The sequence below is a fragment of the Blennius ocellaris genome (genome assembly GCF_963422515.1).
Source record: "Blennius ocellaris genome assembly, chromosome: 11".
NCBI lineage: Eukaryota > Metazoa > Chordata > Actinopteri > Blenniiformes > Blenniidae > Blennius > Blennius ocellaris.
The window spans coordinates 22,876,722-22,892,759 of NC_137660.1; the positions used below are offsets into that span (position 1 = coordinate 22,876,722).

A 16,038-nucleotide genomic window follows, 5' to 3' on the forward strand; every position below is an offset into this window, starting at 1 on the left:
CACTGGCCTCGCACGGTCTCTCCCCGTGTTCCCAGGCCAGTCTGTGCCACTGCATGGATCAGTGAGTTGCTCATCCTGGTAGAAAACAGGATTTACTTCGCTTCAAAGGGGAGCCGGCGTCCTGCGTAAACCGCGCCCCCTTCGTGGCGTGCGTCCTACGTCAGCGCGTCGGATGACCTCCGCCGCTCCGTCCGCCTCAGCCGAGTCTCCATCAGCCGCTCAAATACCAACTTCGCACTGACAGAAGACGAAGAAGGAAAAAAAAAAAACCCAAAACACTGAAAAGGCGACACAGAGCAGCGTCTCTTCGGCAGGTGGACTTCTCGGTCAGCAGCAGACATGGAGACACAGTGCAGGTAAGACTGACAGCGGCCGGATGCTCTGAGCTGGAATTAGCGTCACTCCGGTAGACTATTTGGTCGTCAAGGCAACGCTGCAGCCTAAATTTAGAAAACGGTAGTATAACGAAGCCCAAAGGTATTCAGTGAGTATTTTTGGTATTGTTCGAACGTGATTTGAAACGGTTTTGGGAGAAGCAGGCAGCAGTCAGCGGTCCTGACTCGGGGATGACTGGAGCCTATAGTATATGGTTGCCGTGGAACTCTTCAGATCGTGTTGCTTTCCTCTCCGGTAAACCCGTCAGGCGACTCTCCGCTCCCTATGAGCAAGGTGTGTTTATAAGAAGAAAGACTTGACAGGCAGGTCGACCTGCTCGGGGGTCTGAAGGGTGAGCAACACGCAGCACCACGGACAGCTCCTTGCACAGCTGATCCGCGTGCGAGAGGTCACTTCCTGTTTCAGTGAGCGCACAGTAAATAAATAAATAAAGTGCAACATCATACACACTCTGAACTTGCTATAATAATAATAATAATAATAATAATAATAATAATAATAATAATAATAATAATAATAATAATAATAAGAAGAAGAAGAAGAAGAAGAAGAAGAAGAAGAAGAAAGATGCATTTTTTTAATTTGTACTTTTTTTAAGCAAACCATCCAATATGTCAACTCACAGTTTATTTATGAAAAACAAACAGCTATCATCTACCAATGTGCTGTACAGTTTACTCAAGGATAACATACCATACACACTTGAATTTAATAAAATCCATATACAGTCAGTACATAGATAAAATAATCAAATAAAGTCAGTATAATACAATGATATTGGAAGAAGTTGGAGGATGATCAAACAGGACAAAAGCTTATATTTGTGAATCAGAAATCTTGGGTTATGGTATTGTTTTAAATTGATCTCTTGTCTGAGTAGCTCTAATTTGAGGGATGAGATTTGTTTGTGTGTTTTTTTTTTTCTTCTTTTCGGGGGTGAGTGGGTGTGAAGTGTTCACATCTGTTAAAATTGACTTCATAGCTAATAACTTTATAGCTTAGTTTATAACTGACTCATTTAAAAAGGATGTTCAGGTTAAATGACCTGAATTGCTGTCATTCACTCTACAGCTGCTGTTGCTGGCTCCACTCCAGTGGGAGGTACAGTCATTACCTGCAGGCCTGAGTGTCAAGTTGACGTGTAACCTGCCATTAACACATGTAGACTACTTAACCCTTTATAAGACATTGCTTGAGCTACCACACTACACAGTGTCGGTTATCCTAATACTTTAAACTCAGTGTAGATAATCACATTCATGATATGCATGATAAAAACCCTGGAAAAGCATTATTACTTTGACCAAAATTGTAAATATTTCACTTTTCCATCATTAAAAATTCAATAAATTACATTGATTTCTGTAATAGACAGGCAACCTGCAATTGAGAACCAGTGCCCTACTATACAATGTACATCCATCCATCTTTCACACCCCTTTTCCAACTTTCAACTCAGGGCTGAAGATAATCCCAGCTGACTGTGGGCAAAGGCAGGGAAAGGTCAACATGTTCCATCACAGGACAAACACATAGAGACAGATAATCAGACACACTCACATTAAAACCAGGGAGTAATTCAGTGACCAAAGAATCTCAACTCTTGGAGGAAATGAACTACTGTACTGCGTGGCACACTAGATAATGTATTTGTGACCTGACTGGATGAGAACTGTGTTTTGCAAGAGCAAAGGGTTTAAACATTTCCCAAAGTCCAGGGGTACAATTTCTTCATGTTTTTCATGGTTCCATCCATCATCAATGTACAATCATCTGTTCAAAAGACACAGGAATGCATGCAGAAGTTGACACTCACAAGAAAGCAAGTGAAATTTCCTTCATACACAAACTGTATATGTACAGTGTTTTCTTCGACAAACATCACATGTATGAACTTCCACTCAGGTGCCAAAACACATTGGGGGTTAGACATTAAATCAATTGTAAATGACACAGTGTGAAAACATTGAATACTTAAGGCTAGTCATAAGTAAGAGTCCACTTCGCCAACACTTCAAACAGAGACTCACAGTCTGTGCTGCTGCAGACTGGTGCGTCGAAGACTGCAGCCTCAAGTGCCATTGTGTTTTATTAACAAAACTCGAGATAGACAGGGAACATCAACAGGATTATGGCTTTACAACCAGATTTATAATGAGTTTCAGTTTCAGCCTGTCTATATTGTGGTACCTTGAGGCATTCCCACTGAAATCAACATCTTGAGTAATAATTTGTCTGGTACATTTAAAACAGCCAAGTGAAACCTGTAAATGTGCTGCACAGTACATTATTTATGTGGGATTTTTTTAATGTTTTCTCCACAAGCTGATCTTTCAACCGCCACTATGGTTCTCACCCCACAGTTCTTCTGGCTTCTGTTGCGTTGACTTATCTGACTAGATATGGCACAACATAAAGACATGAATAGATTGATACTGTTTTGACACAATTTCCTTATTCCTTATAAGAGTTTAGAATTTTCAATACTATGTACGTTGCTTTTGAGGGACTGTCCTACATAGTGTAGCTTTAGCTTTACACTGGATTAAACATGCGGTTGTTTCAAAATTGTACTGTTGTTATTGTAAAGCTCCCCAGAATCATTGACAAAACCAATGAGTTTATCAAGTGGTTTTATTTTATCCTTTGGTTTAAGTCAGGGGTGTCAAACATAAGACCTGTGGTCCAAAACGCCAAAAAGAGGCTCCAGTCTAGTCTGCTAAACCACCAAGCGAATTGTAAAACTTTTAAAGAAAACTAAATCTTTTTTTTTTTATAATGCAACAGCTATAGGTGAATGTTTTGGGGAAATTTCACTCTATTTTGCACCAGAAGGTGTCATTAAAATTGTCTTTATTAGAGATTGTTGTCATTTTCTGCAGTGATTGTTTGTTTTTTGTGAAAATATAGACATTTTCATCATGTATACTCTGCACCAGAGTACAAACTTTGTGGTTCAAGTAACACTTTAATGTTTCAGATACCATTATGAAGATTACAAGGAGACAGCCGACTGGATTCTGGCTCAAACAAAGCAGCGTCCCAAAGTGGCCATCATCTGTGGCTCAGGCCTCGGTGGCCTCGCTGACCTGCTGGAGGATAAGAATGAATTCCCATATAAGAGCATTCCACGGTTTCCCACCAGCACTGGTCAGTTGTGTCTTTTACTTGCATTAGAAGTGTTTGGACGCTTTATGTTTGCATGCAGAGCAGCTGCTCATCAGATACCTGTGCTGTGCAGTGGAGGGCCACGCAGGGCAGCTGGTGTTTGGCAGGCTGGAGGGACATGAATGTGTCTGCATGCAGGGCCGATTCCACTTCTACGAGGGCTACGACATGGACACAGTAAGCAACCATGTGTAAATTATTTATCACGTCCTGTGACACCTGTGAGGTTATAATTGAGGCTGATTTATTTGGATGTGTGCAAAAGAATTCGAGCCTGCACTCCCCACATGCATCAGTGAGTTTCACGCACCCATGACTTTTTTTCTTCCTCCAACCACTTTTGAAAGATACTGTTACCGCAGTCTGGGAATACTCCACGAGAGCTGAAGCTTTCAAATGCTTTGACGCCGTCGATCAGCCATCACAAGCCTTAACCTTGTCCATCGTTTCTGTTTTCAGCACTTTCAGAACAAAATGCTCACTAGCTGATTAATGTATCCAGCGTGTGATTTTCTGGAGGTGAATGGTGTTTGGGGTACCTGTCTCTTCATCTGCTGATTTATTTTTTACCACAGGTCAGATATAAATTATCTCCCCCACTTAATGATCAAACATAATTAAACTCGCCAGATTAATAAAAATTCATTCCACATACCAGGTACTATATTTAGATTGCATTCCAGATGAATGTGTGATTATGCACCACCTTTTATGGTGGGATATCCGTGGAAACAGCAGAAAACACAACCTTTCTGAAACACCGCTACTATGTACGTGCACCGCGGTCGTAGAATACAGTTTTTCTGCACATGCGCATGTTGATGACAATAACAATGGTGGCCTCCAGAGTGTCATGACTCCCAGCCCAGATTCTCCTGGGGCTTGGCAGTTTTATAGGTGGCATAACAGCAATCCAACTCTATTGTAAGCAACTTGTCAATGTTTATAGCGTGTTGTTTTCTGCGTGTGTGTTACGAAGCGGCTCTGCTGAGAGAAAGATGTAGGTGTAGCCAGTAACAATAACCAGGTATGTTTGGTTGAATTGAGGGTTTTATTGGTAGCTCTCGGGTGTACAATAATTAAACAGAACCCCAAAGAAACACTAATACAGAGGGCCAAACAGGTAATGCCCAACAACTAAATAATGTTTGTTCTAATCTAACAAAAAGGCAGCTTCTTCACAAGAAGGGCATGAACAAAAACAGGTAGCTTCTCCTCTAGAAAGCCTTTAACTAAAGTGCAACCAATACAAATTTAATAAACAAAAGAGTGGAAAAATGGGAACAAACAAAATCACTAATTAACACAAAATGAAACAGTTGGTGCCATCACCAAACTGTTGGACAACGGGTCCTGTTGACCAAAGTTTAATCCACACACGGATATCGAAAGGTTCGTGTGGAGCAGAGCTCAAATGATTACACAACAATTCAAACATACACCAAGGTTCTCACGGCAGACTGAACAGACACCGCGTCTGCTGGAGCTGGTTAAATAGTCTCAGCTGGTGGATGGAGCTGAGCCAATCAGCAGTCATCCTCCAACCAGAGTGCTCCACATCAGGACAGGAGGCACAGGGAGTTGGTGAGGGTATCTCCTGTCAATCAGGACACTGTGACAAACACACACACAGAGGCGGAGGCAAGGATATACAACCTGTGGGCTGTAACAGTGTGTGTTGCCTACACATTATATAGGCTACATTTTGGAAAAATAAACTAAACTGTGATAAATTATATTCTCAAGCAATGTTTATTCATGGTCTACAAAATTCTAAAAGACATAATTTTAATTATGAGAGAAGTGTGATTAATAGAGATTTATTTATATAAAAAAAAATTTGAGCAAATACATTGAAAAATATGATATATTCAAAGTATTACCATTTCTTACTTGGTGACCACAGATGCAAAAACATCGAAACACAAAAAGAACATTTAAAACATTATTCGTCCCTTATAATTGTCATATTTTCTGTTTGGTGGGAGGGGGATTTATTAATAAGTTTGAATTAACATAAATAGAGATTAAATGACCTCTGTGTGAATGCCTGCTGGTGTATTTATGTGTAACTTCTCTAATCTGCCTCGTGAGCAGCTTTCCGTCGCAATTTCTATAACAAGCCAACTGGCCCCTGTCTTTCGAGACCTTGCTGATGCAAATGACTTCCTATACATCCTGTAACAGAACAACCATTGGCTCTTTCAACTCTGACTTTGTCAGTTACTTTGAGAAAGAAATGTCACGGTTTCTGTAGGTGTTGGGTTTAATCTTTAAACCTTGGATTTTTCTAAACGCTTACAGAGTTATTCTTGTCACGGAGGGATGTTCTCTTAAGTTACATGATTGATTTTTTTTTGTGGCAAATCTCTTTCGGTTTTAAGTTCCAGTAAGCCACCGGGTGTGGTGATAATTAAATATCTGTAACTGGTTCTTTTGGGATGCTGCTTTCTAAACATTTGAGTTCACCACTAGAGAGGAAAAACCAGTTTAGCAAAACCTTCTACATCTACAAACTTAAGCTTGTGATTGTACCAGTGTGGTCTCTTTTTACTGTGTTGACGTGATGACAGATAGACAGAAACACACAAAGTCATCACATGATTGACCTTTGGCTCATAAAAATCATGTGTCAGGATTTTATTTTATTATCAGATGAGATAAGCCATCTTTGTATAAAATCCTCCCCACAATCTCACCGGGTCATAAAACCCAAGTTCATAAGTACAGCAATAGAAGGAAACCTGCTTCATGACTACGATATTTTCAATATCTGCCAGTTAGATCATCCACATGAAATGAGCTTCAGGCAAAAAGGTTTGACTCCATCCAAGCTGCTTCAGTAACTTTAAATAGGATAATGAACAGGTTCGCCAGGTCCTTCTTTTCAAAGTGTACCACATACATATATGTAAAAATATGAGATCAAATGTAAAAGTACTAATTTACCTTTTGAAATGTGGATTTTGGAATGATTGTTTCTTTTGAGAGAGAACCTTGGTTCTTTGTTTTCAATTGTAAATAAACTACAGTACCTGGAAATTCCTAATTAAGTACACTAACAAAGTGTTAGTTTCACTTTCCACTGACACAGAAGGAAACATGTGAGAAAGAAAATGTGCATTTCTACCTGCGGTTTCCATCCTCTGATCCAACAGCTAATCTTTAACAAAGTTATGTATCAGGATTATGCTGCTGGTTTACGTTAAGTCACATGCTCACAAATTTTTCCTACGACATTACATTTTTTCATTCTCTTTCTACATTTGTTGAGTATGACACCCAAGAATTGTTGAAAAATGTTGAACAAATTTCTTAAGAGTAGTGGACACAACACAACACTGAGACCCGAGCTGAGATATCAGTGATGCTGCCATGAAAGATAGCAAAGTCGTTGCTATTAAACAACCCTCAAAGCCACGTTGTCAGGGTGAGTGTGTAAACATGTGCATTAAGCAATGGCTATAGGTGAATCTTTTCAGACATTTCACTGTATTTTGCACCAGAACGTTTCATTGAAATTTGCTTCATGTCGAGATTGCAGTCATTTCCAATAGTAATTGCTTGGTTTTGTGAAATTATAGACATTTCCATCATGTGTACTCTGTGTGACGATAAAGAAAAACTTTAATGTTTAATTTTGAAGGTTATTATGGTACTATTTTACCGGTCCAGCCTACTCAAGATGAAATTGGGATGTAGCGTGTTTGACATGCCTGCTTTAAGTCATCAATGGTGTCACTTCAGGATTCGCCATAGCCATCAAATCAGCTTCTGTTGTGATTCAAAGGAAGTAAAAGCTTCTTTTTTTTTTTTTTTAATGAATTCTGCTTTGGCTTGACTTTGTATGTCTCTACCTCATCTGGGAATGACACAAGAGAAATGACAAACAGTTATTAAGGATTAAAAATGTAACACAAGTAACACATTTGCTTAAGTGCTTCTTAGAAAATAATTCATGTAACTTAGCGATAACAGCTCTCTGCTCCAAAATGTTGCTGTTGCGTATGCAACTCTCCATGATTGCGTTTCATTTTTAACAAGGCCACAAGTCAACCTGAAGCACAGTCCGCTACTTCAATATGCTAAACTTATATCAAACAGGCCAATGTGCCTCAGTGACAGCGCTGACCTTATCAAGATACCGGGGCCACTTGAAAACATTTCTGCACTAACCAGCAAAACACTTCAATTGGCAATTCAATCTGGAGCGGAGTGTGGACGAGGAAAAGCAATTTCTAAATGTGACTGCAGTGAAAAGTAGCAACCGTCATTTATGGACCATCAGCCGCCCAGTAAAAAGGTTAACACAACTGTTCCAGAGCCATGCACAAGCGCCTTCGATGACTAAAGAAACGTCACATTTTTAAAAGACTGGCCTCTCACGCGGTTTGTTTCACGGTTTACTTCAGAAATATCCCAACAAAATGAGACGGTGTGTTTGTGTCTGCAGGTGACGTATCCGGTGCGAGTTTTCTCCCTGCTGGGCGTTGAGACTCTGATTGTGACAAACGCAGCGGGGGGACTCAATGAAACCTACAGCGTGGCAGACATCATGCTCATTAAGGACCACATAAACATGCCGGGCTTTGCAGGACAAAACCCTCTTGTTGGCCACAACGACAAGAGGTAAGAATACAAATTCTGTCTGGAAGTTTTTTTTGTGTGTTTTTTTTTTTTTTTTTTTGCTGCATCATGGCTCTTCTCTGTTCACTCATGCATTCAATACTGCTGCAGGTTTGGAGTGCGTTTCCCCTGCATGTCGGACGCTTATGACCGTACACTGAGGGACCTTGCCAAGGAAGCAGCAAAAGAACAGGGCTGCGGCAGCTTCCTGCAGGAAGGGGTTTACTGCATGCTGGCTGGACCCACGTATGAGACCATTGCAGAGAGCAGAGTCCTGCAGACTCTCGGGGCAGACGCTGTGGGTCAGTACAGCTCCCGCATGCTCACTCAAAGGGACACCACTGTGCAGCAGGAAATTATCTCAACAGTGCATCTATAGGAACAGCAGTATAGGTTATGACAAGACATTTGAATGTATGCAACGATAGGTCCCCATGGAATAATAAAACACCAGTAAATATGTATTCTATAGGAAGACATTCATCTTCATTGAGCATTTTGAATAAGATAAGAGCTCATCTGATGATGCAAAGATGTTTTTTTTTCTTCACCAGTAGAGATATGACATTGAAGTCTGTCACCTTACGCAGCTTGACAGGGCCCCAGAATTAATGAGCTGAGCCAGATTTATGCAAAAACGGCAAAAGGAGATCTTCAGATACTTCTGCTTCAAGGACACATCAGATTATTTTCAAACTTATTTTTACTCAACATATAGATTTTCTTTTCTTATTATTTGAGCTTAATGTACATTTTCAATTCACACCATTTTATTGGAAGCTGATATGGAACAGATGTGGGATTCTCAGAGGTAATTCAATCTATTTGACATAAATGAATAACTGTAAAAATAGCAGACTTGTGTTATATGCACAGGTGAAAACTGACATAATATTTAGTTTCCAGGTACCTGTATTTGAGTATTTCTAACTGATAGTAACAGTCTGAACCAGCTGGAAACATTGTTTTTCCATTTTTCGTTTCACATTCAGACGGAAACATTCTGAAAACAGTCGCCATATGTTAGCACGGCGATAGCGGGCCAGACCACTTGTCAGTGCTGTGTTGTTGCAATACAACAATGCACACATGCAGAAAATAATTTTTTAATGCGACCACACTCTGCCTATGCAGTGTGCCGCGATTCAGAGGAGTTGCATTTTCCCTTTTTACATCGAAATGTCGACCGGTAAGTTTCCAAAATACTGCCCTCTGGAAACCATTTTCAGTGGCTTCAAATCTAGATGTTGTGCAGACAAACAATCAATCATAGCCTAAGTTTGCTCTTTTCACCTGAGAATTGTGTATACAGGGCATTAGAGTCATAAAATATCATAAATAATAAAAAAAAAAAATCCAGTAACAGTGGTTGTGATGCGTGTCTGCATTTGACCTCAGACCCTCAACTAACATGTCAAAAAAGATTCCAAATCAAGTCTCAATCGATTTAAATGTCATTTTTATTTACCTATTTGAGAATATTTCAGAACCAATGTACTTTTTTACCTTTATTTGAATGAAGAAGTTGAATCTGTACAATTGTCTGCCCTTCTACTAAAGTGAATCACTTTGACCACCTCTGGTTAGAACCCTAAGTGAACGTGTTCATATGTGTTCATACGTTTGAGACATTTGTTTGTTTCTGCTCTTTATATGCATCTATTATTAATAGAACTGAAGACCCGATTATTCCCCGTTTGAATAAATAGATCTGGTGGATCACAGAAACTTCCATTGTATGTTGGTTCTTTTCTGAGGAAAATGTTTGTTTTTGTAGAATTGTGAACAAGGACCATTGTTGTTGTAACATGAGCCGAGGTTATTGATGACTTTTGACCTTTAAATATGTCAGCTCACAGTCTGAGTACTTGGTCAATTTCTAGAGTCAATGTGACCAGCTGTGACTGGCCAGAGCTTGTTGTTGTTGTTGTTGTCCTTCAGGTAAATGGATTTTACCTACACACACTGAACCAGCAAGCCATACCTCAGTGATGTTACCTGGTTAGTGCTTGTGAAAATAGTTGCACTATGAATTCTGTTCGAGGTCTGACAAAACACCCAGCGGTGTTCTTTAGCCTAAGAACGTACACATACTCATGTAATAGAAGGACTTTGGTAAAAGCAGGACCCCTTGCTGAACTTCTTCATTCCAGTGAAAGTAAAAACAGAACAGTCTCTGAAATGTCAAGTAAAATAAATTATAAAGTAAAAATGATGCGTCATGCCTTTTTAAGGTTTCTTCGGGGCATCTACAATTCTGAGTAAAGTGAGTCTTTAATGGATGTTTTTTCGAGGTGTAATTAAATGTCATCCTCTCCCCACGTCCAGGTATGAGCACAGTCCCGGAGGTGGTGGTGGCTCGTCACTGTGGTTTGCGTGTCCTGGGTCTCTCGCTCATCACCAACAAGGTTGTGCTGGATTACGACAGCAACGAGAAAGCGAACCATGCAGAGGTGCTGAAGACCACCGAGCGCCGGACTCAGGACCTTCAGAATCTCGTCAGACACCTCATCGCCAAGATCTAGTGGCCGCTTGGTTTCCAGGCTAAGTTACTGATGATTCAAATTGAAAGCAGGTGCAAGAGAGCTTTTTCCGGTTTCAGAAATAGGTTATTACTTACTACAGGGTAATGGGTTAATAAGGGTGAATGATATGATGCAGAGTATAATCCAGGCAAGAGGGGGGTCATTGGTAATATCACCCTTAGAGTTGATGTCTCTTCAATGTAAGTGAAAGGACTGAGCAAGCAATTTAATCCATTGACATTTATAATTGTAATTTTCCGATGATTAAAACAATATCTGATACCTTTAAAGAGTGTCTTAACACCAGGCTGAGAGGATACAGCCACCAAATCTTAAATCAACACACTCCAATACTTAAGCCTATAGATAACAAGGGGTGATTTTTCACGAGTTCAAATTACTGAATATTTCTTTAAATGCAATGTTTTCCCCACATACATTAAAAAAGAAAAATTCTATACAAATGTAATACTAATAATATTTTGAAAGTTTATTCATATAATGTATTGTTAAGCATACCAAGATAATGCAAAAATAGAAAGACATTTGAATGTAGGGTTTATAGCGATAGATGGAGATTTAAAGACCTACTTACTTTAGTCAAAGATCAATACTCATGGAACTAAACATAAATATATTCTTATGTAAAAGTATGGCCCTTCTTGTGAAGTTCAAGAAGTTCTTATGTTTCATGTTTCCCCGACAGAAAATGTAATTTTCCACCATTGTCTTAGCTCCTCCTTTAACTTGTATATTAGGAGTATTATATTGTAGATTGGGAGTATATTTCAAATCCCTTTACATGATCATGTTCTCGGATATGTATTCCTTATCAGAGATCAATAATTGCAATATGAATACAGGAGGTTTGTACGTATTTCCTGACATCGATCTTGCAGGGCATTCGGATTTCCTCTGTACTATAAAAAAGGCAGCATGAGGGAAAAAAATCATGATCACAGTTTGGTCAGGAATAATTCACAAATGTTTGGTTCTTGCTAACCTCGAAGATTTGTTAGATGCAGATGCATAAATACTACAATTGTCATTATTATGAGAAAATAACCCCTCCGGATTAGTGAAGGACTTCAAAAGGAACTTTCTCTCCATTATTCTGAGACGGTTTAGTGAATAAAATACCTATATTTTTACATGTGAATAATTATTTTAGCTACAAATTAAAGTCAATATATTTAAATGCTATGAGCACATGGTACTTGAAATTGATATACAACTGTCAGAATAAGAAACGCGATAACGGTAATTTGAAAACACAACTAAATTATCTTTAACTTCTATTTCCTTTTGATTGACATTTTCTTTATTGAGAGATGAGTTTGTCCCGTGGACATCATGAACTCTGAATAAAGTGGTCAGACTGATGTGCATGTTTATGTACAGAGATAACTGACAAGTCCACAGCAGAAGGTGGCACTAATGTTGATATTGAGAAAAAGATTCTAATTAAAAAGATTCTAATTAAAATGGAGCAAGCTCTGGTCAATTTGTTTTGTTTGTGAGAACAAAAAAGTGTGATAAAACAAATCAAAGATATTTTTTTTCCTTTTTTCTTTTTAAAAAGAAGAGAAAAACCTGAATTTGATGACTTAAAGCAAAAAAAATAAAAAAATCTTCTGCTTCTGGTTTTTTATCATCCAATTGTAACACAAACCAAACAGTTAAGCGTACCTTAGTCTTGAGAGTTATTTATTTTTTAAGTGGTCAAATTAAATATTTATTATATTGATTGATGGATGTAACAATGTCGTAATTTCTATGAGATTTTATCAGGAAAAAAAGTCAAATATGAGTCTAATAGAGTTGTTATGTAAGAAATAAGATTTACAAATCCAACAAATCAGCACAAGGTCACAACATAATGTAAAAAAAAAAAAAAAGCCTGGAGTCAGAAGTGGTGTATGAAACTTTGCATCTGTTTTTTCAGCACATGAAGATACCACAGCACTGTAATGTGAACCTGAAGGCAAGCTGTTTACCTTCAGGTTTCAATCTTCTCTACACTAATGGAGATCGAGCCTGATGCCAGCTTCCCTCAACCATCTCATTCATTAGAGCCGGGGAGGCTGCAGAAATCTGTGATCAGTACTCAAACCCCTGAGACTCTTTGTATCAGGCCTAAGATCAAGATAGCTAGACGTGTTTGAATTCTTTATATTCTCAGAGAATAATTGCTCCTTCAATAGGTCGACTTCGCTGCAGGGTTTCGCCATGTTTGTGATTGGTCAGACAGTCTGCAAACCCCGCCCCTTTCATGGAAATGCCCTGGGTTGAATTAGAGTTGATGACGTGCTTCGTGTTGATGCTTATCACATGTAAAAGAGAGATATCCTGAGTATATTTATCCCGGCTCGTAGTATAGGCCCCTCATCTTCCTCCTGGGACTGCTGAATCACACTGATTACATTTGTCACTTGGTTTTTTTGTCTTATTTCTATAGACGTTTAACGTCAGCAAAATAATATTTCATTCCAAATGCTGGTGCTGGTGCTGGTGCTATCTAATAAAAACATGCTGAACACATGTGGGTGCTGGTGTGTTGTTTTTTTTTTTTTTTTGCTGTTGTGCATGAGTGCACATGGATATGTTTCGGTTTGTGAATATAAGTGGGAGTGCACTGAAGCAGCAACAGGTCAAAACCAAGCCAATATGGAAGCTGTTTTCAAGGAGAAAAACAGTTTCTTCCAGTTTAGCTATAATGAGGATTAGTGGAAACAGAGATTTCAGTGAAAAGCCACGAGATGAAATGAGATTGTACGGCTCAGTATAACGCCAGTGCCATCCACTTTATTCATCTTTGATGAAACTGCATAAAACCTGCACAAAATCAACACTTTCATTGGCAAACTACAAAAGTATTGGTCATCATTACATTGTTGGTTGTTACAAGGATCAAGGTGAACACCAACACACAACAAAACAGCTTTTAATTCCAATGCTGTTGTTAATCATGCAGAGACCAAGTGGACACAAAGGTTATTATAGTTGAGGGAAACTAAAACAGTATAGTATGTTTCCAGCTAAATTATAGAGAGAGCATTCTTTGTTTACATCTTTTAAAGTGTATTGCATTCATACTTAAATTATATATATATATATATATATATATATATATATATATATATATATATATATATATATATATATATATATATATATATATATATATATATATATACATTTATTATATCAAATCAATATATTTCTTCCACTTGCAGCATTAATGAGGATCAGTGGACACGGAGTTCTCCCTGAACACATCAGCATACTGTCATCTCTCTCAATGGCTTGCTTTTAACACACCTAAAAACAGAAGAAGTCGGTGTAGCAGCCAGAGGAGTTGCCCATCATCCTTTTTTTCCCTCCCATCGTTTATACCACCTGCACACAACTGAGGTGTTGGAACTAACCCCATAGGATTGTCATCATTCATTTTTTTAACATTTAAAGCCATGAAAAAGGCTGACTGTACCTGACATGCTCATGTTTGTCCTGGACATGAATAACCATCCCAGTAATATTACTTCAGTTGTCATTTAGTCCTCATGTTTCTCCAGAATTGTTCTGAACATGCTCATAATCACAACTGTTTCCAGGCTGGATTCATACAGTTCATTGCTATGCTAAATGATGGCACCATCTAATAATAAAGGAAACATGCACATTGCATGTCGATGTTGGCATATGCTGATATGCATGAGTGCGTGTGGAAATATGTTGGTTTGTACTGAAGGAGCAACGTCCCCAAATCAAATATGGACACTCTTTCCATGCTGAAAAGCAGTTTTCCCCCACTTGCAGTGATAATGAGGATCACTGGACATGCAAATACGAGTGGAAAGGTGGGAGATGAAGGCAAACACATTCTCCTTTCTCATCCTGTATCATCAGCCCCACCCCCCCACCCCCCCCTCTCTCTCTCTCTCTCTCTCTCTCTCTCTCTCTCTCTCTCAGTCACTCTAAACACACCTCAAACAGATGAAGTCACAGTGAGATTGAGATGAAGTGGAAATGGCTGTTCCAGGACCTACTCCGCTCTCTTACATAATTCATCTACATACAGCGTGCAGGGGCGCAGGCTACTGCCGAGCTGAAATATTAATACAAATGAACCGGGCAGCCTGACAAAATAAACACAACACCTGTGCTTGGCACTGTTGTATTTACGCACATCCACAAAAGACGCCTCACGGCCTGGCGTCGTAGCACGTAGTGTGTCGTGGAAAACAGATATGCACAGAGGATGCAAATGTCTGTCTGGGTTGGAGAGAAGTGGGAAGATAAAGATTGTGTGTGTGTGTGTGTGTGTGTGTATGTGTGTATGTGAAGAGAATGAGCGAGCAGAATGAAGTGTGTTTGATCGGCAGTCCCTGCAGGCTGGCGACAGGCTTCATCGTTAATGTAATGTTGATCTATCTATTGTCAGCGTGCCAACAAAGCCCCCAAGCCCACTATTGATTATTATAGGGTGAAAAAAGAAGCTGAGGAAATAGAGCGGGACAGCTCTGCTGAGTTCACACTCTTAAAAACTGTCACACACTCCGTCCATGCCCTCATCCTGCATACACAGTGTGAGCTGCTGTACATGCCATGTGCTCTTGTACTTCATGAGAAGCAGCTTTGAGGCTGAATCTAGAGAATCATCAGGTCAAGTTCAACAATATGCCCTTTGGTTCATCAGTTTACTTGGTTCATCATGGTTACATCCGATGGCCCAGTGTTAACTTAACAATACATTTTTTTTAAAATTAAGAAACAAAACTGCGCTTTAAACCAGTGATTCTCATCTGGTCTGGCTTGAATCAGAAAAATATTCCATTGCTGAAATCCATTTACTTGAGTTTAAAACTGAGATAGTCAAGTCAAAGTTTATTTATAAAGTATTTAAAAATGGATCCTGTTGACCAAAGTGCTGCCCGAATTTATAAATATATAAAATCCAATATAATAAAGAAAAAGAATAATAACAATACATATTTCAATTATTGCATTGCACAAGTTAATTGTACATTACAGTAACATTGAACAAAGTCATTAAATGACAGAACAAGATATATAGTGACTAGAACAAACTTAATAATGGATGGCAAAGTAACAAGAAAATGTGGACGTATAAGGCAAAATATTCCTTTTACTGCTCAATTAACTGCATGTGAACTATCGTCTTTTCCAGACTATTGGTTACACCCGATCATAAGTCATATTAGTCAAAAATTGCATCATGAAGAACATAGGCTATATAGGCCACACGGGTATTGGAGATGCATTTGTTTTTTTCATAACCAAACATCACTGCACTGTTGAT

General features: G+C 38.9%; 1 protein-coding gene across 1 annotated transcript; it reads left to right on the forward strand.

The window, feature by feature from the left end:
* The first annotated feature begins 225 nt into the window (after window positions 1-225).
* Window positions 226-13,256, forward strand: pnp6 (purine nucleoside phosphorylase 6). The gene is made up of 6 exons (XM_080504265.1): window positions 226-356; window positions 3,377-3,546; window positions 3,638-3,741; window positions 8,018-8,193; window positions 8,302-8,492; window positions 10,519-13,256. The coding sequence occupies exons 1-6, from the start codon at window positions 340-342 to the stop codon at window positions 10,713-10,715; spliced, it is 855 nt and encodes a 284-aa protein (XP_080360391.1). The 5' UTR covers window positions 226-339; the 3' UTR covers window positions 10,716-13,256.
* Window positions 13,257-16,038: the final 2,782 nt, after the last annotated feature.